General features: G+C 41.9%; 2 protein-coding genes across 3 annotated transcripts; both read left to right on the top strand.

The window, feature by feature from the left end:
* The first annotated feature begins 541 nt into the window (after positions 1-541).
* Positions 542-3,824, top strand: frrs1l (ferric-chelate reductase 1-like). The gene is made up of 5 exons (XM_026317320.1): positions 542-1,079; positions 1,399-1,483; positions 1,751-1,889; positions 2,389-2,635; positions 2,724-3,824. Exons 1-5 carry the CDS (start codon positions 875-877, stop codon positions 2,894-2,896), a joined length of 849 nt encoding a protein of 282 aa, XP_026173105.1. The 5' UTR covers positions 542-874; the 3' UTR covers positions 2,897-3,824.
* Positions 3,825-4,352: 528 nt separating this feature from the next.
* tmem245 (transmembrane protein 245) lies at positions 4,353-27,182 on the top strand. 2 transcript variants are annotated; one of them, XM_026317028.2, is made up of 17 exons: positions 4,353-5,001; positions 7,061-7,178; positions 7,688-7,783; positions 8,175-8,282; positions 8,670-8,864; positions 8,954-9,123; positions 12,322-12,426; positions 12,516-12,598; positions 12,677-12,767; positions 12,887-12,985; positions 13,811-13,942; positions 14,020-14,142; positions 14,608-14,753; positions 14,850-14,950; positions 15,066-15,240; positions 25,366-25,560; positions 25,641-27,182. In XM_026317028.2, exons 1-17 carry the CDS (start codon positions 4,402-4,404, stop codon positions 25,687-25,689), a joined length of 2,586 nt encoding a protein of 861 aa, XP_026172813.1. In that variant the 5' UTR covers positions 4,353-4,401; the 3' UTR covers positions 25,690-27,182. The 2 variants fall into 2 exon arrangements, with proteins under 2 accessions (XP_026172813.1, XP_026172814.1); XM_026317029.2 differs by lacking the exon at positions 7,688-7,783.

Raw genomic sequence — 27,182 nt, 5'->3', positions numbered from 1 at the left:
TTGAAGGATGTGAGCAAGAAGAGCTGGGTGATGTTTTTTGAGCCAAGTTACTTTTATTCATTTGCCACAATGCAAATTCATTCAAATGTTGTACACAGCCTTCTTGTACATTATGCAAGAATACACCTACACTTTTAAATAGATTAAAAAATCTGGACCTTAAAAACCACAGAAACAAAAATGATATGACAGATTTTATTTAATTTAACCTGAACACTCTGATTATCTTTATATTTCATATGGGAGGGTTTTTTCTTTAAGGCAGTTTATTAATGGGTCATTTCAGTATTTTCATTAAATAGTACATTACAATTTAAACACTGTAGACCAATAATAAAAAATAAAGGATTTCTCGAGCGTTATTTTCTTTCCGTGAGAGGAGGATACACACACATATATATTTTTGTTAAAATAAACTCTGTTTATGTCACCCAATCACCCAATTGATTGATCCTAATAACAACACGTTGCGGTTCCTCATTGGATATTATTGTGACTGACGAAAAAGGAAAGGGAGGCCGGGCGAAACCATTCGCCTGGCCAATTTTCCGACTAAAAATATGTAAAGACTATTGAGCACAAGTAGGCAGAGGGACCCGGATTCATAGAGGATTGTGAGTGTGTGATGGAAAGGTTACGAATCTGGCTAATTTAGAGTTGGATTAGCCTCAGTATCGCACGGCCAAAGGTGCTGAATCCCCCCGCATCCCAGCGATAAACAGCCAAACAGGCTGCAGAGCTGATTTTTGTGACCCTGCGATGAAATAACCTTCCTGCTGAGATACCGACCTGAAAACCAAAATGAGGATCTGGTTTGAGTTCAGGTTGGTTTAGTTGTTGTATTTTGCATCTTTTCATATATATATTATTATCCATGGTTTTCCTGCGGGGGCTTGCGCAGCTCTTGGCGCTGCTGATCCAGAGCGGATGGTGGGCGGTCGCCCCGAGCCCCACCGATGAGGGAGCACTCAGGGCCGGGCACGGGGAGCACGGAGAGCCGGGACACCAGGAGCCTCACAAAGACTCGTACAGCACCTTCGCGTCCGAGTTTCTGGAGTCCAGATATCTCTCAGATGATGGTAAGGGTCTTGTTCATTTACGAGAAATTCCCAGCGAGGGGAATTTGTTCTTATAGCACCTGCTAGAGACAAATAAACGAAGACTGACAGACAAAACAGGCAGTTTAGTTTGCTTTGCATCCAACCTGTCTCTGTGCACAGGGCTCTCCAGCACCCAGGCCAGCTCCCTGCTGGTAGCTGTCCACCTCTGTCCTCTTCCTCACTCACACACACGCACACTCACACACACGCACACGCACACACGCGGTGCAGAAAGCCTCCCCTAAACTGGCCCTTTGAAATCAGGCATCAAAAAGTTGCTGATTTTTTTATTTTGCAGGTTATCCGTTCCCCACCGCCCCACCAGTGGATCCCTTTGCCAAGATCAAAGTCAGTGACTGTGGAGTGACCAAGGGCTGCATAAGGTCAGAGAAACATGCATCTTTTGCCAGCTCTCTCCTCATGAAAGCAGAACACCAATGTGCTAGTTTTCCCTGGGGCCCCTTTATCCCAGATAATCCAGAATGCTGGAGCTAAACATGGAAACTCCTCACATTCTCTTCTAGTCTTTTTATACAGTGTTCTACTTTGGTTCTTTCACTCTTGTAATATTTTTAGTATAGTGAACCAAATGTTCTCCACTAAGCTTTGTCTGAGGGAGCAAATAATAGTTTGTATTTGTCTGTGTCCAGGTATGGGAAGCCAGGGTGTGATGCAGAAACGTGTGACTACTTCCTGAGTTATCGTCGCATTGGTACAGACGTGGAGTATGAGATGAGTGCAGACTCGGACGGTTGGGTGGCCGTAGGTTTCTCCTCTGACAAGAAAATGGTGAGCACAACCTGTTAGACTTTTGAAACTGTTAAGGTGGTCCGGTGTCTAATGACGGAGAGCAAAACGCATATTTCTCTTATGTCTTAGTACAACTAATGTTACTTTATTTCACTTTCATTAACAACACATTTTTTATTTATTAAGTAATTGAAAATATAGTGTATTATAACTAGACCCATGTATTTGATGCAGCCAGTTTTTTAAGAGCTCACTGTCTGTTGTTTACATAAGTTAATTTGAAATGGTTAAACATTATAAAATGCATGCAGAATAAAACATGATACATACAGACTGGGTACAAAACATTTTAAGGCAGTGGGGGTCCTGAGACAAATATATGAACATATAAGATGATTAAAAATAGGGAAAAGATTCTTGTTACACACAATAATATCAGTATTTTTTTCTGACTTCTCTTTAATTTTTGCTGCCCCTTTTTAAAGAAATGCACAGTATGTAACAACTTGGATTAGATCCCTACATTTTGTTTCCTCAGGGAGGAGACGATGTCATGGGTTGCGTCCACGATGATAACGGTCGTGTGCGGATTCATCACTTCTACAATGTTGGCCAATGGGCCAAGGAAATCAAGAGGAACCCAGCCAGAGATGAAGAGGGCATTTTTGAGAACAACCGGGTGACCTGCCGCTTTAAACGGCCACTGTACGTCCCTAGAGAGGAAACACTCGTGGACTTACACCTGTCCTGGTATTACCTGTTTGCATGGGGTCCCGCCATACAAGGTGAGTTATCAAGCATAAGCATAAAGCTAACTCTTTTTTTTTTCTCAGCCTTCAATGACACCTTACGTTGCCTCATCTTTTCCAACAGGTTCCATCACAAGGCATGACATCGACAGTCCACCAGTCAGCGACCACATGATCAGTATCTATAAGTATGAAGACATCTTCATGCCTTCCACAGCCTACCAGACCTTTAACTCTCCCCTCTGCTTACTGCTCATAGTAGCCCTCACCTTCTACCTACTAATGGGAACACCATAATGAAGTACAGCAGAGCCCAGAGTGGAGATAAAGGGAGAAGTGAAGATGAAGCAGCAATAAAAAAACAAAAAAACACCATATTTGTCAGATGCCACATTCAAGTGCTCTTTGCACAGAGATATTATATATATATATATATATATATATATTCAGTACTCTCAACCCATATGGAGAAAGCTGACAAATTATTAGACCTATATTGTAGGAGTGTCATGTACTGGTGTTTGATAAAAAAGTAGTGTTATAGTATAAATATAAATTCAGTATTTATGATAGCTTTCAAGTATTTAAAAATATGAGTTCACATGCCAATAAACAAATCTCACAAGTCTTGGAAAACAGTGCATGCACTGGGAAATCTGGGAACAATTTCAAAACCCCGCTGTTCACTGGTGATGAGAAGACAGTGCCTCACGTTGAACTTGGCTAAAACACAAAGGTTTTTCAGGACAAAATAAATCAAGCAGCCAGCAGCTGTTTGCAGTCGCTCTTCCTGTCCCTTTACTCATAAGGATATCATTCTCAGAATAACTAACAGAAAAAACATGTTCATTTGGTGGGCTGTACTATCACAATATTATTTACAAACATTTAGGAGCTGCCTACAGTATCCATTTATCCGGTAAAAGATTTTCATTGACTTTTTCTTATGTTTAAGCTGGACTCATCTCAGTTTCTAATAATTTCCATTTTTTGTCTCTTTCTCAACCACAATGGCTGTTGGATTTGTTTATCAGTACTTGGGACACTGTGACCGTATTTGACAGAGAAGACTGCTGTATGAGTTACTGTCACAGACACAAGCAATAACACACACGAATAGGAATGAACTGTGGGCTTGAACATGGAATATTTTAACCCTCGGTTGTTGTAGTCACCTTTTGATCTGTGCTGAAATGGCTGGATTTGTTAAAATGCCTCACACCGAAACAATCTGCCATGGTTGTGTTTATTATAAATAAACCTGTAAATACAGATGAGCAGACAAGTCTGTCACTCACAAAGTATAAAGCCATAAGACACAGCAATAATACTACTAAGCAATAATATGCTAAGGTCATGTGCTGGCAATTTGAGAGTACCTGTTACTATGTGTAATTTTAATTTCAGACTTACTTATAAAAATGTGTATGTTAATTATCAATTAGTAGCTGTATCCATCAGCTTCTAATAATATCAGGCCAAAACACTTAATATCTTTAAAAGTGACATGCAAGATCCATGACCTTAATATAAAAAAATACCGATTTTTGAAAAAAAAAAAAAGCTAGTAGTACATTTTTTAAAATCGTTTATCTTTCAAATTGTTCTGGTGTGTATTGTTACGTTCCACTGTGGGGCGTCAAACTCTCAAATGAAAAATGAATAATGACGGGAAGTGTTTGTTTTCATTTGGACTTCATTGCCCATGGTGCCCTTGTGCAGTTCGTTCGCGCTACGTCATATGTTTTCCTCCGTCACGCGGTGCAGCTCTCCGTTAGTGGACGGACGCGGAATCGGGCATCATGGCAGACGAGGAGGACTCGGGGTCGGAGCCTGCCGCCGTCTCTCCGCCGGAGAGCCCTCACGCTGAGCAGCCTCACTTTGTCTCCTTCTCCGAGAGCTTCCCGCCGGCCGTCGGGATGGTGAGCCAGCTGCTGACCCAGCCCTCCTCCCTCAAGTTTGACAAAAACATTAAACAGGCCTTCTACAACACGGGGGCGATGATTTTTGTGGCTATCTGCTGCGGGGCAGCTGTCCTGGTCTACTTTATCCTGGAGGCCTTCCTCCGCCCGCTGCTCTGGGCGGTTCTCTGCGGCACCTTCCTGCACCCCTTCAAATACTCTCTGGCCCGGCTCGGCCGCTTGTGGCTCAGCGGCCTGCAGGACACCGGGACACCCATCGTGGTGGGGACCCTGCTGGTCCCGGTGTGGTGCGTGAACTACGGGGTAGAGGCGATGGGCAGGCTGTTGTTGGAGAAGCTCACGGTGCTGCTGGTCATCGGGGCTGGGGCACCTCTGGTTTACTTCCTCTACCTTTTCTGGAGCGTCATCGGCATGCAGGTGATCCTCGGGCACGTCTGTGGAGTCATCGCAGCCGCGCTGGACTATTTCCACGCTGTGTGGGTGAGTGAATGGACAGTGGTAAGAGTGTCAGCCAGTGTGGATGACTCTGCATGTGCGCGGTCATTCTTGACCAGGCTGCAGCTTTGGCTGAAATCTGTCACAATATTAATAAGAACATGCCTCCCAGTATTTCTATCGCATCTATAGATGAAATGTATGCAGAAACACACATATACAGCTTAAAACTAATTGATGTAGTGTAAAATGTCCACTGATACCTGTAAACAAGTAAGTAAAAACCTAAATACAAATGAAACACAACTTAGAGATTATTCAGTTCCATCTATTGATCAGTGTATTTGAAGTGTTTTTTAGGTAAAGATTTACAGGTTTCACCGTGACAAGTGTGAATATCTGCTGGGTTTTTAATCATCTGCAGCAATAAATTAAATCTCTTTTGGTTTGGACTTTTGGTTGAACAAGCAATTTGATAAATGTTTTCTGACATGATGGGTGTTTTCAGTAATCAGCAAGTGATTCATTAAATTGTTAGTTACAGCTCTACCTAAACTATTGTTTAAGCTCAGAATAATTCATGTACTTATATCATCAACTCCATAAATAATAAATTATATTTGATAAAGGTTAACTTAGAGCTGCACGTTTATTTCTAACAATAACTATTCAGTTAACCTCATTGCAGAGAGTAACCCTAGCCCTATGTGCCTACATTTGCATAGTTTCCTGCATTTTCACTTTTCAATCAGTAGCTTATTATTCCCAAACAGCTGCAGGGCCATGAGCCCAGCCTCGCTTTGACCAGATACGAAGTGCATTAAATGGTCCTTCTCAGACAGTGTGTCTCTTCCCTAAATGCAGATGTAGACTGACACAGAGGGTCTTTATCTATAAATAGGAATGAGGATGCTGTATTAAATTACATTGAAAGGAGTGGAGTGGAACCAGCTAAAACCTTTGTGACCAGCTGATTGAGACTGGGGCATCAGGTTTTATGTTTTTCCTTCCAAACAGCAACAGATTTTTTAATTTTTATTTTTTTTGCTGCTTTCTGTTGGTTAATGGAGCCCAGAAAGTACAATGTCCCGTGTGATCACCTCAGGCTCCATTTTGATGGAGCAGCAGTTCAGGAAAGACATCAGGAAAGTCTTGTTCTGTCATGTTACCATATTAATGGTATGTTGCGAGAATAGCTCTTTTTAAACCAGCATGATATTCATTTATGATATTTATTGAGCTCTGGTTTCCTCCCACAGTCCAAAAACATGGATGTCAGGTTGATTTGGTGACTCTAAATTGCCCATAGGAGTGAATGTGAGTGTGTGTGGTTGTTCTTCTATATGTGGCCCTGTGATGGACTGGTGACCTCTCCAGGGTGTACCCCTGCCTTTCACCCAAAGAGAGCTGGGAATGGCTCCAGCAGATCCCTGTCACCCTAAATATGATCGAAAATCCAAAACTAGGGATTTTGTTTTCCCTTAATAATAAAACCCTTCATTTTAAAAACTGCATGATGTGTTTACTTGTGTTATCTTTGACTAATATTTAAATTTGTTTGATGATCTGAAACATTAAAGTGTGACAAACATGCAAAAAAATAAGAAATCAGGAAGGGTGCCAACACTTTTTCACACCACTGTATTGATATCAGATTTTTTTTTTTTTAATTCATAATATCGGTATCGGCATCGGCCCCAAAAAAGCCATATCAGTTGGGATCTAGTATTTTGTAGTTATGGATTATATTAGACAAAATTCTTTAAATTAGGACTGTGACTATTGATTATTTTCATTATAGATTAATCTGCACGTTTATATTAAAACGAGCAAAGATGTCAAATTTAGGAGAAACTGGACAACTGATTAAATTTCTATCAATTAAGCGTTTCAGCTCTACTTTTAACATGAAAAAAAAAAAACAAATTCATAGATTAAGTGAAATGGTAACACAAAGTGATTGACTGAAAATTGATAAACAGGAATGAGTTATTGAGGCAAATTCTAGAAATTCTATTAGAGCGTTAACCTTTTTTTTTATCTATCACAAAACAATCACCTCTGTTTTTATTATTCTACCTTTCTGTCCCTTGGTCCCACTCAGGTGTGCACTGTGGTGTTTGGCTACTTGTTGGCGGTTTGTTTTAAGTGGAGTCCCCAGACTGAGCGCTACCTGAGGGCTCTGTCTCTTCCCGTGTGGGCCATCTTGCTCTTCTACATTGGTGAGTGGAGAGAAGAGGGGAAGCTCAAGATCCTGTTCAAGCATGGTTGTTTCATTTCATACTTTTATGCTTTATGCCTTTACGCCTCCGTAGCCTCAGGTAACATTTCTTCATATTTTGACTGCTCGAGGTGCATTATGTATCTTGAAGAATTTTAGAGAATGATGCCAAATCTGTCAAAGGTGAGGAAGTGTAGTAGTTTTCTAGTTAAGAAAAGGCAGCTGTCTCATGCAAGTCCATCAGACACTTGGAGTTACACAATAAGGTGAGGAAGACTTAAGTATATTTAGCGCACAAGATGTGCCGAAAAGAGTGAAATGTTAAAAGAGACTGAGAGCTTTTAAGGGGAAGTTCTGCACAAGACAAGAGGAAGGAGGAAATGTGAGAGAAAATGTGCAGAGGTCAATATTGCTGCCAAGGTAATAGCTAGTAATATGGACAAAGTGCAGTTTTAACAGAGAATAAATGTTGTATAAAATTATTGGTTTTATTTCTGTATTTGTTTTTAGTTTCTTTGACTGGCTCGTGGAGGGTGCCTATATTTGTAGTTGTCGTCATTCTCCTCGTTGTGGGCTCTCAAGAAAAGCCACCTGTTCCTGGAAGAGGTGAACACACACACATACATTCATATTTGACCACAATATGAATCCCTTTACTGTCCATCACCTGAGCAGTTATAGAGATGATAAAAAGAGTACAAATAGAAGCTTTTTGTGTAGATTAAACAAGAGACTTAATTTGTAAATATTGTGCTCGTACATTGGCTGAATTCTGTTATCTTTGGATAAATCTTCGGTGGTCATTTAGATAGGTTATGTCTGGCATCAAGTTTCTTTGCCCAGCCTCAACTTTGGTGGACAACATATCCCTGAAACAGTGACCTTGGGTTGGGAGCATCAGGCCATATGGAGAGCACATAAAGGGTGTTGTTTTGCTTTTTAAACTTTGTGTTTATATATGTTACTTGTTGTTGTCTGTCTCTCTTCATCTCCCCAGGAGAGCTGTCAGGGCAGGTGTTGTCGTTTGCTGCCAACACCATTTACATGGCGATCTCCTGTAGCAACTTTCAGCGGAAAACTGAGCCCAGTGAAGAGTCTGCCAAAGGTAACGTACCTTACTTTTACCCAGCTCAGTGTGTTACAGAAGCATGTATTATTGCTAGATTTCCTAGGCTGTGTCCCTGGAGTTGGCTTTCTCAGTTACTGGAGTGAGAGAATAGGTAAAGAGGAGAAATCAATAACTACCATGGTTAATAAAACAAGCAGTTTTCTGAAAGTGTTTCTTTTGCTTTAATGAACATTAGTAAACTCAGAGGTGCACATAAGGCAAATTAACTATGGACACCTAAATGTCCTGTAGCTTCTGGCACCCATTGTTTAGTTATGAGGATTATTTTTTGTACAGCTAACCAATAACCATCATCCATTCATCCTTATTATTTTGTACTTGTACTGTTTTATTTCCTTTTATATGCGACCCCCCCTCCCTCAGATGGTGTGCAGTCCATGGGCCCACTTGCCGCCACCCCTGGTTTCCCTCGATCGTTACCAGCTGGCCTCTTCCAGAAAGAAAGAAACTCCCACAGAGCCAGTGATATTTATTTCATTCTACTGGTCTGGGCCATTGTCCTGGTACAGGTCTGGCTCAACCTCTGGATCCTACAACTGCTGCCTATCCCTGTGGCTGGTAACACACATGCAAACTTATGTATGAATACAGGCACATTTAGTCTTTTCTTATGTATTGCTAATGCTCATGTTGCATTCATACTTCAGTGTGGGTGCTGAAGAAACTGGTGGTCCGCTTTGGCCTGATGAGCTTTGCAGAGCGGACTCTAACCTCTTGGTGGGTGGTGCTGGAGAAGTTTGGACGTGAGCGAGAGGAGGCCCTGCTGCCTGGACCAATCAAAGGCTTGGCTCAATTCCTGCTTCGCATTGACACCAAGGTAATGCCTCTGAGTGATCTTCAGGTACTGCCAGTGCAGCCGCCCTATTTTTATTCACTTTATTATCTGTGATTTCACCCAACCTTGTTCAAACACACAATTTTTCTCCTACACTGGCACATGTTTTTTTTTTTTGCTAAGTTTCACTTCTCTGATCCATGCTGTCTCCAGCAGCAGCAGGCCAGTTGTTTTTATAAAAAAAAACTTTGTTTTTTTGTTTTACATACACCATAACAAATTTACAAGGTGATAATATGTCAGTGTTGTTTTTACAGGTTATTTTGCAGCCCTTAATGTACATAATCAATATGTCCAATTGTTATATTTATTATGTAATGACACTGAAGACCGCATTGCTGACACCTCTTACAATAAAAGGTGTCTTTGTCCTGAAAGTTTTGGGCTGTAGCTGTATTTTGTTTGTAGTCACACTGATTTGCATCCCAAAGTATAGCTAGTCCAGGCTTCCTGTAGTTACAACCTGCCTGCCACTTTCTGATCCCTCACTGCCTCTGCCCAAACAGAGGTCGTGTTCTTGTTGCACGGGTACATGTGATGACTGCTGCACAGATCTTTCCAATAACAATATTCCCAATGTCTCTTTGTCTTCTCCCCAAGCTGTGGCATTGGCTTAACAAGCAGGTAATGATGTGGAGGAGCAGAGTGCTCTCTGTGTGTGTGTGTGTGTGTGTGTGTGTGTGTGTGTGTGTGTGTGTGTGTGTGTGTGTGTGTGTGTGTGTGTGTGTGTGAGTGTGTGTGTGTGTGAGAGAGTGTGTGAGTGAGTGTTTGAGTGAGAAAAAGAAAGTGTGTGTCTGTATATATGAGTGAAAGGGGACAAAGAAACAAAGAAATAACCTGGATATGTGTGTGTGAAGGCGTGAGCACACCTTTTTAGTAGCTTGGACTGGCACATCCACTGTCATCACCCTCTCATCCTGTATTTATGCTTGTCCTCTTGCTGCTTTCTTGCTTCGTGCTTTTATTTTTCACAGGAAGCTACGGTCAGGGAGGTGGGACCTTTTGGTCCCTCAGCCACGTCCGTACCTTTCCTGCTGTGATCTAACTGGCAGGTCTGGCATGTTTGTGCTGCATGGAGAGATGGCAGAGCTACACAGAGCAGGGTTGAGTGGGAGTAGATGGCAGTGTTTCTGAAAATAGTTTTTGATGAAGATGTAGGAGAAACATTGCACACTGTTTTTCAGATAGAATCCTTGAGGAATTTTTATGATTTTTTTAGGATTTTATGATTAAAAAATGGAAACACCACACATCATGTTAATATGACGTACAAAATAAAAGCCTTGGCCCAGTATTACGTTAGAGGTGCTTCACCTCTCTTAGTGGTCCTATAATATGGGCCTGAACTGTCTGTGGTAGGACATTAGTATGTTTCCCCATGAAGCTCCAGTTTTAGGGATAAAAGATGTGTTGTATAAATTAGTTTTGCTTATCAGATGAGGCATAAATATTCTGTTTTTTAAGTATCAACAAATCCGATGAAAAGACCAAAATCAGTGATGAATTGATCCTAGTATTAAAAATGGGCTGTGTAGCCAAAGCCTGATATAGCCATAGACTTCCATTATTGCACAAAAAAACAATTAAAAACTGATCTGTGAGCCACATTGTTTGTTTTTTTACTCAGAATAAGGGCACTATAGTTTATTTGAGTACACCCCACACACACTGTCACTAAGACACCAAAATATAAAAATATACCCCAGCTAATGCATAATTTACTCCTGTTTGAGTAATTTCGGCTAAAACTACAGTGCCCAGCTGTGTTTGGAGACCTCTTTTTAAAAAGGAAAACAACAACTTGTACTAGTTGACTGTTGAAGATTCATCACGTAACAGCCAAAGAAAATGGTGAAAGGAGACTCTTCACGCCTTTGTAAGACTTTCCAGTGGTTTGCACTTTACACTAGGCAATTAGTTTTTGTGCACTGGCTTTGGAAATATGTGGTCATGATTTCCAAATTTTTCTTGCAACATAAAAAAAAGCAGAATTTAGAACTACTGACTGGGTGGCTTATTTAAAACCAGTTAGTAATCACACATTACATGAAACAGTGGGTATGGTGTTTCCATTTTTTTCTTAGCCATTTTTTTTCAGTACTGGTTTTAATCCATGCCAGTATGTAGTAAGTGCCAATAAGTATTGTGCTACTTGGTCATTAAGGTAAGGCCACATTTTTATAGAGCAGTGTTGCCCTAAAAGATTAAACTAATTTTTTCTGGACTTAAGGACCTTTACTGACTGCAATAATCACATCACAATCACACATAATGACAAACCATTTGGACATGGCTTTGAGTAAGAGGTGTCCACTAACAGAGCCTCTTGAAGTAATGTGCCATTGACTCCAGTAACTTGATCTTAACATGCATTAACATGTGGAAACAAAGACATACAAATGGAGATTAAAGGGGATATAAGTTGGCTGTTGATGCAGTTTTGGAGCATTGAGAAACCTGAGTTAAGAATTGTAGCTCCTTGTAACAGAACAAGTTTGTACACTTTGAAAGACTGATGGGCACTTAAACTTCCAAAAAAAAAAGTCATGCATACAGCAGCACATATCTGTTCACTTCCTCACCTGCATGTTTTCAGGGCTCAGTGTTTCCTGTGGATCAAGAGATTTGGCTTGGGGGCAATGTGCTCGGCGGGGATCGCTTTAATGATAAATATAATTATGAATAAGATAACATAAAAAGTAGCTGTTCTGTCCAGCACCACAGAGATGTGGATAGTGGTGAGAAGAGGGACTGTTTAATTCTATAATAATCAGCAGTAATCTTGTTAATTTAGTCTGCTCTAAAGTGTGTAGATATGCTCAGGTTGCAGTAAAGTAGTTACTGAAAGGGAAGAATGCTGGGATAAGAACATTGGTACCCCCCACCTAAGTGCAAAATGCTATTAATGGAAACACTGGTGCTGAAACTGAAAAATATGTATTTGTACTGCATGTGTGCAGATATCATGGCTATTGCTTCATTAAGTCCAATACCTTATCCAGGCGGCAACCGTTAGATCTAAAAAGATTTTTTTATTGGGAAGGACACAGGTTTCTCCATGAGTCTGACCACTATGTTTTAAATCCTTCAGAACAGCACTGACTTTGTATCTACTCTGTCACGTCCCTGTTTTTTCCCTTCTTCTACTCCTTGTATGTGTTCTGTTCACTGTGTACATAGATGATCATATGGCTGGAGCGATCTCTGGATAAAATCATCAGCATCTTCATCATCTTCCTCCTGGTCACAGGGACCCTGCTCTTGGCTCTGCTGCTCACTGCTATGGTAATGTTTTTTTTGTTTCTTTGAGTCACTTCACTGAATTTTGGTGGTACTGAAATTGACCTGGATAATGAAGCAGCTTTTTTTTGTAGGTTCATCATGAAAGTGTTCATATCATTGAAGTGACCAGTAACCTCATCAATGAAACTGTGTCAAACCATCCAGAATGGGCCAAGTATGACAGTTTACTCTGTTGTGGGTATTTGTCTCTCACATTTGGAGTTGTGACTTCTCTTATGATTTCCTCCTCTAGTTGGCTTCCTGAGGCTCGTGTGGTCCAGAAGGCTCTGAATTCAGCTGCTACTAATGTCTATCAGCATGGGCGAGAATGGATAACACAGAAGGTGAGTATAACAATTGGCACTGATTTCTCTCACATGAAACATGAGAAAAAAGGAAGTAAAACTGACTAATTTGATAACCGGTTCTACAACAAAGCTGCCTTCTTTTTCCTTGTGTGCAGCTTCACAAGATGTTAGGAGACAAAGTGAACCACACAGCTGTGATTGAGAAACAGGTTTTGGAGCTTTGGGACCGCCTGTACCACTCCTGGTTTGTGAAGGTACTTTAGTAGATGGTCAGGCCAGTCCATTAACAGGGTGTCCGCGGATCCTTAAAAAGTCTTAAATTCCATATTATAAAACTAAGGCCTTAATTAGCATTAAAATGTCTTAAATTCGCGTTTCAAAGGTCTTAAAATGATCTAACCGATCCCATAAAGAAGATTTTATTTTCATCTTGAAATCAATTTGAAAGCCTTTCGCGTATTTGTTACGCAGAAAGAAATAGGCAGAACCAACTAAAATACGCGTTTGAGGGGAGTTTATTTAACACATGCTTTCCGGCAGCTGCGTGAACTGCGGGAAAGTTTCAGCATTAGTCTTTTGCCATGGGTAAATGTAAATTTAATGACAATTGGTTACAAAACCCTGATTTTGCGCCGTGGTTAGCCTAAGTCCAGTTAGTGGCAACGTGTTCGAGGTCCGGTGCAGGCTGTGCAAAAAAATTTTAAACTCGGAACAATGGGTATGAAAGCTTTGGAGACCCACATGCGGTGTGAATAAGACAAAACGGCTGCGGAAACCTGTCGGAAAACACCTGGCATTTTATTTTTGTTTTACTCAATAAATCAAACGGTGTGTAAACAGTTTATATCAATAAACAGTGTGTTATGGTAATTGGTTGTATTGTGGGATGTTTTATTTTATTTCTACAAAATTGGTCTTAAATTTCATTCAGCGTGGTATTAAAAAGGTCTTAAAAAGTCTTAAATCTAGCTCTTAGAAACCTGCAGATACCCTGATTAAACTTCCTGATGTTGGGGACAGTTTTTGTTTACTGCGACTTAAAATGTAAAACATTCTAAAATGTTCTATGCATTTTCCAGAACGTGACCCATTCTGGACGCCATCGTGGTCACAAGATAATGGTTCAGAGACACAACAGTTGGCTAGTGGACATCCTGGACTGGAAGGACATTGCCTCCTTTCTACAGGAAAACATTGAGACACTTCTGTCTGTACGTATGGGTGTGTTTGAATACTATCTGTCAACATTATAATATGCAGCACTTAATTAGAAATGGTTGTTTTAAAGATCCTCGAGTCTCTGTGGGTGGTAATGAGCAGAAATGTTGGCTTGCTCATCTCCACGACGACTACTCTCCTCACCGTCTTGTTCCACAGCGGCACAGCTCTGCTCAACTTTGCCCTGAGTCTGGTATGAAACACTACTTTCTGTCACTCATCTACCACAACATCACACAGGGTGAGTTTGGTGTGTTTTATTGGTAACATTATATGGATCACCTTGCACAGCCGTGGTTACCTGCCGTGTTAAAACCAAAAAGTTACAGCTGAAGGGAAACTGGTAAAAAAAACAAAAAAAAAAAACAAACAAAATAGTCATTTGTAGCATGGTACATTAAGAGTTGCAAACATAAACATTTAACTGATGTCTTCTGATATATTTATAAAAATCATAACATATATACTTTATTATGAACAGCAGCAGATTTATGGTAGCCATCACAGTTGTATTCTATTTAAGCACAATTGTAATCTGTCGTCATTATTACTGGCCTTGTTCTCCTTGTTCTGTTTATTCTTGGCACACACTTGGGCTTAGTTTTGGTACACCCACCATCAAATGTGAATTGCTCATCATAATTGTGCCTGTGTGTAGGTTATTTTCCTGACCACTCTCTTCTACCTGCTGAGCTCCAGTGGTGAATACTACAAACCTGTCAAATGGGTGGTCAGCCTGACTCCTCTCTCCCAGCCTGCACCTTCCTCCAATATAATAGGCCAGTCTGTAGAAGAGGCCATCAGGTAGTTACATGCACAAAATGATCTTGTGTTTTAGCAAAATTTTCCAAATCAAAAAACAAAATTTTAAAATTATTTTTGACCTTGTTTGTTCTGAAGAGGAGTGTTTGATGCCTCTCTGAAAATGGCTGGCTTCTACGGCCTCTACACTTGGCTCACTCACACCATTTTTGGCATCAGCATTGTCTTCATTCCTTCTGGTGAGTCAGCATGTTCACAGCGGCTCATGCTGTCCATATACATATGCATTCATATGCACCTGCCAAGCCACAGGCAGGATTTTCTTACTTTGATTTGTTCTCTCATGGCCCAAAGCTTTGGCTGCCATCCTGGGTGCGGTGCCATTCCTGGGGACCTACTGGGCAGCGGTGCCAGCAGCATGTGAGTTGTGGTTGGTGCAGGGCGAAGGTGTCAAGGCCGTTCTGCTGCTGGTCTGCCATCTGCTTCCAACATATTTTGTAGACACAGCCATCTACTCAGATATCTCTGGGTATGTATATGTGACAGTGTTGTTATGGGTTTGTGTGTTATTTTAACTTCTTGCAGCACTGCAACATTTTGCCAACAAATTTCAACAAACCACCTGTGACTGTTGTGCAATGCAAACAAGTTTGGTTACTACCCTAAAATGGCCTTAAAAGGAAATCACGTTGCTGAACTATATAAACAATATGTCCTGTCCTCAGTCAATTTTATAAACTCTTAGCTGTTGGATGTGGATCTAATGAAAACAAGTCAGGCCACATAATGCAGCATCTCAGCTGCTGAGGGAACCAGGCCTCGTGATAAACACTTTGACAGTACCAGCTTTTTGGTGGAGATGATGCTTTGTGTGTGTCTCAATACACACATTTTGTAAAGTGCTAAATTTTACTGCAGTTCATAAATAAGGTCCATACTTTTTGTTTATATTTAATTTATTACATTTACACTGATCAGCCATAACATTATGACCATTGACAAGTAAAGTGAATAACACTGATTACCTTGTTACAATGGCACATGTAAGTCTGTCGGGGGCATTAGGAAGCAAGTGAACATGTAGTCTTCAAGGTTGATGCGTTGGCAGCAGGAGAAATCGGCAAACATAAGGATCTGAGTGATTTTGACAAGAGCCAAACTGTGATGGTTGGATGACTGACGCAGAGCATCCAAACCGGTCTGCAGTGGTTAGTACTGACCAAAAGTTATCAAAGCAAGGGCAAACAGCAAACCAGTGATGTAGTCAGTGATGACGAGCTTGACCTACTGTAGATTAAACCTTTAAATATCCTGCATCTTTTTCATATTATTCCATTTTGTCTGAATCTTTGTTAAAATGGTTGAAGGTGAGAAATACTGTACATTGGTTTCTATGAAGAGAAACATTCAGGGGCTACAGTGGAGATGTCACAACTAACTCATTTTCAAGTTATCGTAATACTCAAATGCTATAGGTATGTGTTAAGAGTTATGTATTTCACTGTGATCATTGCTCCTCCCCATACTGGCCATTAGACCTAGCATATCTACATTGTAGGAAATGGGAATGTTCTGTGAAAGAAGCTCATATAAAGATGAGGCCTCAGGAGTCGTCTTCTTCTTTTCGTTTTGGCTGCTCCCTTCAGGGGTCGCCACAGCGAATCATCCGCCTCCATTCAACCCTATCCTCTGTATCCTCCTCACCCACACCAACTATCCTTATGTCCTCCTTCACTACATCCAAGAACCTCCTCTTTGGTCTCGGTCTGGCAGCTCTAATCTCAGCATCCTTTTACCAATGTATTCACTGTCCCTCCTCTTAACATGTCCAAACCATCTCAATCTGGCTTCCCTGGCTTTTTCTCCAAAACATCTAACATGAGCCGTTCAATTCAATTCAATTCAATTCAATTTTATTTGTATAGCGCCAAATCACAATACAAATCATCTCAAGGCACTTTACAAAAACTAAAACTAAAAACCCAACAATTCCCTTATGAGCAAGCACTTGGCGACAGTGGAGAGGAAAAAACTCCCTTTAACGGAAGAAAAAAACCTCCAGCAGAACCGGGCTCAGTTTGGGCGGCCATCTGCCTCGACCGGTTGGGGTGAGTGGATAGAGCAGAGAGAAAAGAACAGCAACAATAAACAACAAATAGACACTGCAAGTTGGTGGGGCCAGTAACTGCACATCAGCGATAAACAGCTCCAGGACCAGGGACACCTGCAGAAGGTACAGAGAGAGAGAGAGAGAGGGAGGGAGAGAGCACAAACTAGGGGAGAGAGAGAGCACAAGGTTAGTAACATTCAATGGTGGAATATACATGAGGTGGAGGTGGGGGGGGGGGTCCTCGGGCAGTCTAGGCCTATAGCAGCATAACTAACTAAGGGATGGTTCAGGGTTGCCTGAAGCCAGCCCTAACTATATGCTTTGTCAAAGAGGAAGGTTTTAAGTCTAGCCTTAAAAGTACAGAGAGTGTCTGCCTCCTGAACCCAGGCTGAGAGCTGGTTCCACAGGAGAGGAGCTTGATAGCTAAAGGCTCTGCCTCCCATTCTGCTTTTGAGAACTCTGGGAACCACAAGTAGGCCTGCACTCTGAGAGCGAAGTGGTCTATTGGGATAATATGGTACTATGAGGTCTTTAAGGTATGAAGGAGCTTGATTATGAAGGGATTTGTATGTGAGAAGAAGGATTTTAAATTCTATTCTATATTTTACAGGGAGCCAATGAAGAGAAGCCAATATAGGAGAAATATGATCTCTCTTGCTAGTTCCTGTCAGGACTCTGGCTGCGGCATTCTGGATTAATTGGAGGCTTTTTATTAAGATATTAGGACATCCAGATAGTAATGAGTTACAGTAATCTAGCCTTGAGGAAACAAATGCATGGACTACTTACAGGATAGCGTGCTGGTGTACTCGTGAGAGCCAGGACCTACCTGCGGTCTTTTTCCCGTAATGGCCCTGGCCTTCCTTACAATTGGGGCTCATCGTCCACGATTCCGCAGCTGGCTGAGTGTTCCATACGGTGGATCCTGCCTGTTATGCCTGGAGGACTGCTGGGGGAGGTCTACTTTCCTAAGCAGCCTCAGAGTCGATAACGTGGTTGCAAACCTAAACAATCTTCGCACACTGATTACACTCGGTCAACAGTTGATAAGGATCTTACAAGTCATCTAGCGTTGTTCAATGCTGGGTCCCTACTAAACAAGACTTTCATGTTAAATGATTTTATTTCATCTCATTTCTGACCGAAACATGGATCCAAACCGGTAAATGTTCGGCCTTCTCTGAACCTCTTCCTCCCAATTACTCCTTCTTCATCTCCCCTCGATCCTCAGGTAGAGGTGGTGGCTTGGCGTCTGTGTTCAGGACCTGTTTCTGCTGCCAACAGATTTTGTCATTAACTTGTTTTACCAGACTTCCTAAATGTTGTGGTGTCTTTTAACTTACCACGGCCCAACTCATGACAAGGGGCACACTTTGGACCCGGTGTTGTCCTATGGCTTAAATGTTTGTGTCACTGAAATTTGTGACACATGTATGCCTTTTTCTGACCAATTTGCCCTTCTAATTCACTGTGACAATGCCATGCTCCATGGCTAAGCAGTGCGTCCCGGTGCGCAGAGGGCATGCACTTAATCCTTTAACGACCGCACAATTTCCCGCTGCTTTTAATGACTCTGGCCTAACAAACTCATGTCTCAAGGGCGTCGATGAACTAACTGGTCTCTTTTATGACACCTGCACCAGGATCATGGACTCTATTGCTTTCTCAGGACTAAGGACACTAAACCGGTGTCTGAGCCATGGTTAAATGACACACGCGTGTGCTCAGACGGGAATGTAGATGCGCTGAGAAGATGTGGAATGACAGGCTGCACATCTCCCTGCAGATGTTAGAAACTGTCTTTTCCACTTATCAGAAGACAGCAAAGACCCAATTTATGTGTAACATTGTGTCTTCTAATAACCATAGGCCCCAAGTACTTTTTAATGTTTAATCAAATTGTCAACCCATGTGAAGATGTTCCTTCAATTACTATGCTGCCTTACTGCTTTTAGACTTAACTGTGGCCTTTGACACAGTAGACCAGGAAATTCTTCTGACTCGTCTTGAAGAGTGTGTTGGCCCCAAAGGGACTGTTCTCCAATGGCTCAGGTCTTATTTATCTGGGAGGTCCTTTTCTGTTAACATTGGCTCCTTTAGCTCAAGAAAGGCTCCTCTCTCCTGTGGTGTCCCCCAGGGCTCCGTCTTAGGCCCACTCCTTTTTGCTCTGTATATGTTACCTGTGCGGTCTATCTGCCATAAGCGTATTTCATTTCATTGTTTTGCTGATGACATTCAAAATTACTTTCCTCTAAAACCAGGTACTGTCTCAACCTGCTCTATCAGACCATCTTAAAGATATTAAAAAATGGATGTCCAGCCTTTAATGACAAGAAAACTGAAATTCTGACTTTTGGAAGTACTTCTGCTCTAGACGGTGTTGACAGCATCTTGGGGCCTCTAGTAACCTACTGTCACCCTTACGTAAAAATCTCGGCATCTATCTAGATGGCTCCTTTCAGCTAGACCGACAGGTGAGTGCAGTAGTCCAACCAAGTTTCTTCCATCTAAGATTGCTAGCGAAGGTAAAACCATACCTTCCACTTGTTGTCTTTGAACGGGTTATTGTCGTGGCAAAAAGTACTAGGAGGCAAATCTCAGGTTGTAGGACGGCAAGTTTAATAGGCAAAACAGCAGAGTCACAAGCAGAGCATCTGCAGAACGGGTCAATACAGATTGACCCCGAACACAGAAAATTATAAACTTTTATATCCGTTCAGCAGCATTAATTTACACATCAGAGACTCAAATCATGCCTGCCTGGTGACATACGTAATATAATTAGTGTGTCTATGACTTTTCGTCTACTTCCTAATGAAATACAAAGCTGTGTCAAAAGTCTTTGTTGAATTCACACAGGGCGTTGACAGACGTGACAGACATGTCAAGGTGTAAATTTCCCTCACACATTCAATTCAGTTTTATTTGTACAGCGCCAAATCATCTCAAGGCACTTTACAAAAACAAAAAGCCCAACAAGAGCTCGTCACTGCTGATCTTCTTTGGAATACCCCACCGTACAATGATGTGTCTGATAAGGGCTTTTGACACTGTGGATGCATCCTGTTTGGAAGCCGGAAAAACCTCTACCTAACTTGCTGAACATGCAGACCATAGTCAAGCAGTATTTCCTATTCTGGCATGTTGACAGTTCAATGAAATCAATCATCCAATGTTGAAAATGGCCATTAGGTGGGGGATGGCTTTGCAATGGCATTTTAATGGCATTATGTGCTGCACAGATTATACATCTTCTGCAGTACTCAGCTGCATATGTTGAAAAAACCCCTGGTGTACCAGTGTAATTTTGTGCCAGTTTCTCAACTATTTTTTTTCTGATTATACTGCAGGGTTGACTGGTCAGCCTGTAGGTTGAGTTCCTGTGAAAGAGAAAGTTGAGTGAGCGGAAACATCTAACCCGTCATGGCCGCAGCTTTTGCTGTGGCGTTTCCTGTAGAAATGGGATCGTTTTTGTTAGTGTGAGCTTCACATTTCATAACTGAGATTCACGTTTCACCCCCCACCCAAGTGGCTTCATCAGTCTGAGAGAGGCTGGACTGGAACCTCGAAATTTATTTCCCAGGTTAGTTTCATTCCACCTTTGGCCCAATAGGCTCACTAAGTGGGCTAAGCAAATCAGGTGAGAGTCGTTAGACCCACACCCCTGAGTTGGTTTCACTTCACACCTAGTCTGAATAGGCTCATTAAGTGACCAAAGGGGTGAGCTCAGGTGAGGGTCGTTAGGATCTAATGGTGGACTCATTCTGATTCCCCAACTGTCTGCAGAGTCTGTCCTTCCTGAGAAACATTGGATTTGTTACAGAACATTTGGATTTGCTGGGAAACATTTGAATTTGCTGGGAACAGATGAAAGGGCAGCCTGGTATATTGAAGATAGACTATGTCTGAGTCCTCTAGCCCTGTTCAGAGGACATAGATAGCTTCTTTGACTCCTCTTTCAAACCATCTATCTTCCCTGTCCAAAATGTGTACCTCACTGTCTTCAAAAGAGTGTCCTGTTTCCTTTAAATGGAGGGGCACCGCTGACTCTTGTCCTGAGGAGCTGCTTCTCTTGTATTGGGCCATCCTCCTGTTGAGTGGTTGTTTGGTTTCTCCAGTGTAGAGTTCTGAGCATTCTTTCTTAAACTGGACAGCATACACCACATTGCTCCTCTTTTGCTTGGGTATCTGGTCTGTAGGGTGAACCTCAGTGTGTCTCAGTGTGTTGGTGGGTTTGAAGTGGACTGGTATCTGATATTTCCCAAAAATCCGTTTAAGCCTCTCAGAAACCCCTGCTACATATGGAATGACCAGGTTCTTCCTCTGTGGATCTTGAGGCTCAGCTGTGTCTCTTGTTTTTCTGCCCGATGAGGATGTTACCTTGTTGAAAGCCCACTTGGGGTAGCCACAGGTTTTGAGGGCTGTCTTCAAGTGAGTGTCCTCCTTTCTCTTGGCCTCCCCAGAGGTAGGGATGTTGTTTGCTCTGTGGCATAAAGTCCTGATGACTCCCAGTTTGTGCAGTGGGTGATGGGAGTCAAAAAGAAGGTATTGGTTTGTGTGAGTGGGTTTCCTGTATACTTCTATCTCTAGGTTCCCATCAGATTCGATGATGACCTCACAGTCCCAAAAGGCTAGCCTGTTCTCTTTGGTGTCCTCTCTGGTGAATTTGATGTTTGCGTCTACTGCATTGATGTGGTCTGTGAAGGCTTGAACTTCCTGGGTTTTGATTTTTACCCAGATGTCATCCACATATCTGAACCAATGGGTTGGTGTTGTTCCTATGAAGGAGCTGAGAGCTTTCTTTTCTACTTCTTCCATGTACAGATTGGAAGCGATGGGTGACACAGGGGAGCCCATGGCGCAACCATGTTTCTGTCTGTAAAATTCAGCTCTGTATGAGAAGTATGTGGTGTTGAGGCAAAGTTCCAACAGCAGGCAGATTTGGTCTGGGTTGAGCTTGCTCCTGGTAGAGAGGGTGCTGTCCTCTTTTAGTCTCCTCCTAACAGATGTTAAAGTGTCAGTGGTGGGGATGCTGCTGAAGAGGGATGTAACATCAAAGGATACCATAGTTTCATCTCTCTCCAGTTTCAGATATCTGACTGTGGAGGCAAATTCCTCAGAATCCTGGATGTGGTGGTCTGTGTGACCTACCAGTGGCGCTAAGATGGTGGCAAGATGTTTGGCAATGTTATGTCATTGAGTTTATGCTTCTGGGTGGTGAGGTTGGGTGGTGGTGGCTTAGCACCCGAGAGTGTTGCAGTAACTCTTAAACGGAGTACCTCTGCTTCCGTGTTGGATAGGCCATTGTTGCGAATAGCAGATTCTGTGGCTGTGATAAAATCCACAACCGGAATATGTTTAGGCATGACTGCAAAGTTAAGTCCCTTGGCTAGGACATCTCTCTCTCTGCTTGTGAGAGTTCCCTGTCTGAAAGGTTCTTAACCCATTTGTCCTTTGTGGGCTCTGTGGTTGTCCCATTTTTATAAGACCTCTTTCCAGTGGCTTGTTTTCTTGTCTCCCTGCAACAGAGGAGGATATCAAACTTTTTGCTCTGTCTCTCTTTGCCATTCTGATGTTGAGCCAGCTCTGCCTGCTGGACAAACTGCAAGACTGCGTCCCAAACCGGTTTCTATACTTGTCCTTGAGCAAGGAAAGTTTTTTTCTTGTTTTCATTCGTTCGTTTTTTTTTTAATAGGCAAAAGCAGCAGAGTCACAGCAGAGCATACGCTCTGCAGAGCAGGTCAATACTGATTGCCTTTAATGACAAGAAAACTGAAATTCTGACTTTTGGAAGTACTTTTGCTCTAGACGGTGTTGACAGCACCTTGGGGCCTCTACTAACCTACTGTCACCCTTACGTAAAAAATCTCGGAGTCTATCTGGATGGCTCCTTTTAGCTAGACCGACAGGTGAGTTCAGTAGTCCTATCAAGTTTCTTCCATCTAAGATTGCTAGCGAAGGTAAAACCATACCTTCCACTTGCTGTCGTTGAACGGGTTATTGTCGTGCAAAAAGTACTAGGAGGCAAATCTCAGGTTATAGGATGGCAAGTTTAATAGGCAAACCAGCAGAGTCACAAGCAGAGCATACAGAATGGGTCAATACCGATTGACCCCGAACACAGAAAATTATAAACTTTTATATCCGTTCAGCAGCATTAATTTACACATCAGAGACTCACATGTAAATCATGCCTGCCGGGTGACATATGTAATATAATTAGCATGTTTGTGACTTTTCGTGTGCTTCCTAATGAAATACAAAGCCTTTACAAAGTGTTCATGCTTGGAGTTGGCAGACATGATTTCTGTCAAGGTGTAAATTTCCCTCACAGTTATACACGTTTATCACCTGTCATTTGGACTACTGCAATTTCATCTATTATGGTCTGGCTCAGTCTTGTTTACAGTGCCTTCAGCTAGTTCAAAATGCAGCTGCTCATCTGGTGACTGGCACTAAGCGGTGGGATCATATACAGTGGGTACGGAAAGTATTCAGACCCCTTTAAATTTTTCACTCTTTGTGTCATTGCAGCCATTTGCCAAAATCAAAAAAGTTCATTTTATTTCTCATTAATGTACACTCAGCACCCCATCTTGACAGAAAAAAACAGAAATGTAGAAATTTTTGCAAATTTATTAAAAAAGAAAAACTGAAATATCACATGGTCATAAGTATTCAGACCCTGTGCTCAGTATTGAGTAGAAGCACCCTTTTGAGCTAGTACAGCCATGAGTCTTCTTGGGAATGATGCAACAAGTTTTTCACACCTGGATTTGGGGATCCTCTGCCATTCTTCCTTGCAGATCCTCTCTAGTTCTGTCAGGTTGGATGGTGAACATTGGTGGACAGCCATTTTCAGGTCTCTCCAGAGATGCTCAATTGGGTTTAGGTCAGGGCTCTGGCTGGGCCAGTCAAGAACGGTCACAGAGTTGTTCCGAAGCCACTCCTTTGTTATTTTAGCTGTGTGCTTAGGGTCGTTGTCCTGTTGAAAGGTGAACCTTCGGCCCAGTCTGAGGTACTGAGCACTCTGGAAGAGGTTTTCTTCCAGGATATCTCTGTACTTGGCCGCATTCATCTTTCCTTCAATTGCAACCAGTCGTCCTGTCCCTGCAGCTGAAAAACACCCCCACAACATGATGCTCCCACCACCATGTTTCACTGTAGGGATTGTATTGGGCAGGTGATGAGCAGTGCCTGGTTTTCTCCACACATACCGCTTAGAATTAACGCCAAAAAGTTCAACCTTGGTCTCATCAGACCAGAGAATCTTATTTCTCATAGTCTGGGAGTCCTTCATGTGTTTTTTGGCAAACTCTATGCGGGCTTTCATGTGTCTTGCACTGAGGAGAGGCTTCCGTCGGGCCACTCTGCCATAAAGCCCCGACTGGTGGAGGGCTGCAGTGATAGTTGACTTTGTGGAACTTTCTCCCATCTCCCTGCTGCATCTCTGGAGCTCAGCCACAGTGATCTTTGGGTTCTTCTTTACCTCTCTCACCAAGGCTCTTCTCCCACGATTGCTCAGTTTGGCTGGACGGCCAGGTCTAGGAAGAGTTTTGGTCGTCCCAAACTTTTTCCATTTGAGGATTATGGAGGCCACTGTGCTCTTAGGAACCTTGAGTGCTGCAGAAATTCTTTTGTAACCTTGGCCAGATCTGTGCCTTGCCACAATTCTGTCTCTGTGCTCCTTGGGCAGTTCCTTCGACCTCATGATTCTCATTTGCTCTGACATGCACTGTGAGCTGTAAGGTCTTATATAGACAGGTGTGTGCCTTTCCTAATCAAGTCCAGTCAGTTTAATTAAACACAGCTGGACTCCAATGAAGGAGCAGAACCATCTCAAGGAGGATCAGAAGAAATGGACAGCATGTGAGTTAAATATGAGTGTCACTGCAAAGGGTCTGAATACTTATGACCATGTGATATTTCAGTTTTTCTTTTGTAATAAATTTGCAAAAATTTCTACATTTCTGTTTTTTTCTGTCAAGATGGGGTGCTGAGTGTACATTAATGAGAAATAAAATGAACTTTTTTGATTTTGGCAAATGGCTGCAATGACACAAAGAGTGAAAAATTTAAAGGGGTCTGAATACTTTCCGTACCCACTGTATGCTTGACTCTTAGTTGAATGAACTAGGTCTTAGTATTTCATATGCTCTTTTATGTTTTATTGTATTTATCGTATTTATGTATGCATGTGTATGTGTACATATATAAGTGTGTATATGTTGGAATGTATATGTGTATGTATGTGTATATGCATGCATATGTGTGTGTGTGTACGTATATACATGCATATCCTATTTCATATTTGTCCAGCACTGTGGGCAGCAAGAGCTGTTGTAAATGTGCTATAAAAATAAAACTAACATCGACATATGTCACACAGGGAGCACTTCAAGGCCAGTATGGACAATGGGACTGAATAGAGATTCTTAACTATTAATCTACAGTGTGACTGACTCAGGTAGATTTAGGAAAAGGCCGAATTATACGGTTGCAACTATGCTTGTGTTTAAACCATTACATGTCCCTGTATCCCAGGGGTGGACACCCATATCTGACTGGCCTGGCAGTGGCAGGTGGAGCATATTACCTTGGTCTGGAGGGGGCCATCATCGGGCCCATCCTCCTCTGCATCCTGGTGGTGGCAGCCAACATCTACAGCGCCATGCTGATGAGCCCCAGCTCTGCAGTGCCAACACCGGTGCAGTCTACCTGGCCTCTCCACCCCATCAGGTAAACACCTGAAACACATTGTCAGATTTTCAAAAACATGCAGCCACACATTCATTGGTCGTCTTGTCTGTCACTTTCAGGACTTTTACAGACTCCACTCCCTCTATCTTGAAGAAGACCAGTGAGTGAGAGTGAGAGGGTGTCCCTGTGGAATGTCTTTTGGCTTCCTATTGGCCGATTCCTCAGGGAAAGAGCTCCTCCCTCCAGTGCATGGCTCTACAGGAGTCAGCCCCGACCAAGAAGAGATAGCGGCGTAATGGCTGCACACAACAGGCTGCCTGCTTACCAGAGCTGTTTCTCTGAGCAATATGGCACCAGCTGCTCTCATTCAATACCAGAAAATTACAAATGTCAGCACACATCCTGATTGTAAACATGGACCAATGACATCACACTGGGCTTTATGATTAAGAACACTGGAGATGCTAATTGATGCTAATTACATCATCTTCCCAAACACAGTGCCTACAGTGAATTCATTTTGTAGTGTTGAGAAACGGCCGAAATTATCAAATGGTTTGTGAATAGTCAGATGATATATTTTATCTACAAAGCCCCTGATTTCCAACCTGCACACCCAGGCTGTGTTTCGTTTACAGTATGTGGTCGTGCAGTATTTGTACTCCCTACCTCTCTCCTCATGGAGGCTCAAGAAGAATTTGTAGTGAACAGTATATGTTTTGTGTAAAGATGAACTGACACTTAGCACAGAAGTAGCCATCCCTGTCATAAGCAAAGAACTTTTTATTTAATTTAATGTGTCATTCATGTTTCAGTGATAATAGCTGTGAGTTTGCAACATTAAGTCTCAGCTTTAACAAAGATGTTAGTGGACCAGGTTTTGTTAGTATGGTTTTGCTTTTTGTTTTTTCTGTACATTTGAACCAAATGTCACAGCTTTTTTTAGTTTTTTTTTTTTTTTTTTTTTTAAATTGCTGCATGGTTAGACTGATGGTAATTACTAAAATGGAGCTTGGTCTGAATACAAGACCAGAGGATTACAAAGATATTCTGTTTTTTTTTTTTTTATTATTTTTTAATTATTTCAAGCTTAAATGTGTTTTTTTTAACCCACTGAATGCACAGGCACATCAATGAAGCCACCTTTTAATTCTTAACATCCTAAGCTGATCTGTCAGTATTGAAGCATGTTTACACTCACAAGTGTGACTGAGTATTTTTGTGAACACTTGTATCTTTTTGCACAATTGTGACTTACACCCCCAGAATGTGTTTCATATGTAGTTCAGACCTCACATCCCTCAGAAATGTCATATGTATGATTTCTACTCTCCTCATCCACTCTTGTTTTTGTCCCCTTGATACTTCAAATGCTATCTGAGCATTTTCTGAAAAGAGAAAAAAGTAGTTTACATCACAGGAAGCTTTAATAAACAGGCTGTACAGATGAATTGTGCATTTAATGCAATACTGATCATTCATGGCTGCTGCTGTGTTGCCTCTGTGAGGGTGGTGATGTGTTCTGGGTTGGAACAAACAAGTGGTTGAGCAGTGGTTTAACTGTTTTAAAATACTGTAGTTTTTGTTTGGTACTGTTGCTGTAGGTTTTTTTTTTTAAGACTGGATATGCACTGACACAATAAACATTATTAGAAATGCTC

This window comes from Mastacembelus armatus, chromosome 16 (genome assembly GCF_900324485.2).
Source record: "Mastacembelus armatus chromosome 16, fMasArm1.2, whole genome shotgun sequence".
In the NCBI taxonomy this organism is placed as follows: Eukaryota; Metazoa; Chordata; class Actinopteri; order Synbranchiformes; family Mastacembelidae; genus Mastacembelus; species Mastacembelus armatus.
This window is presented reverse-complemented; position numbering and strand designations above follow the sequence as displayed.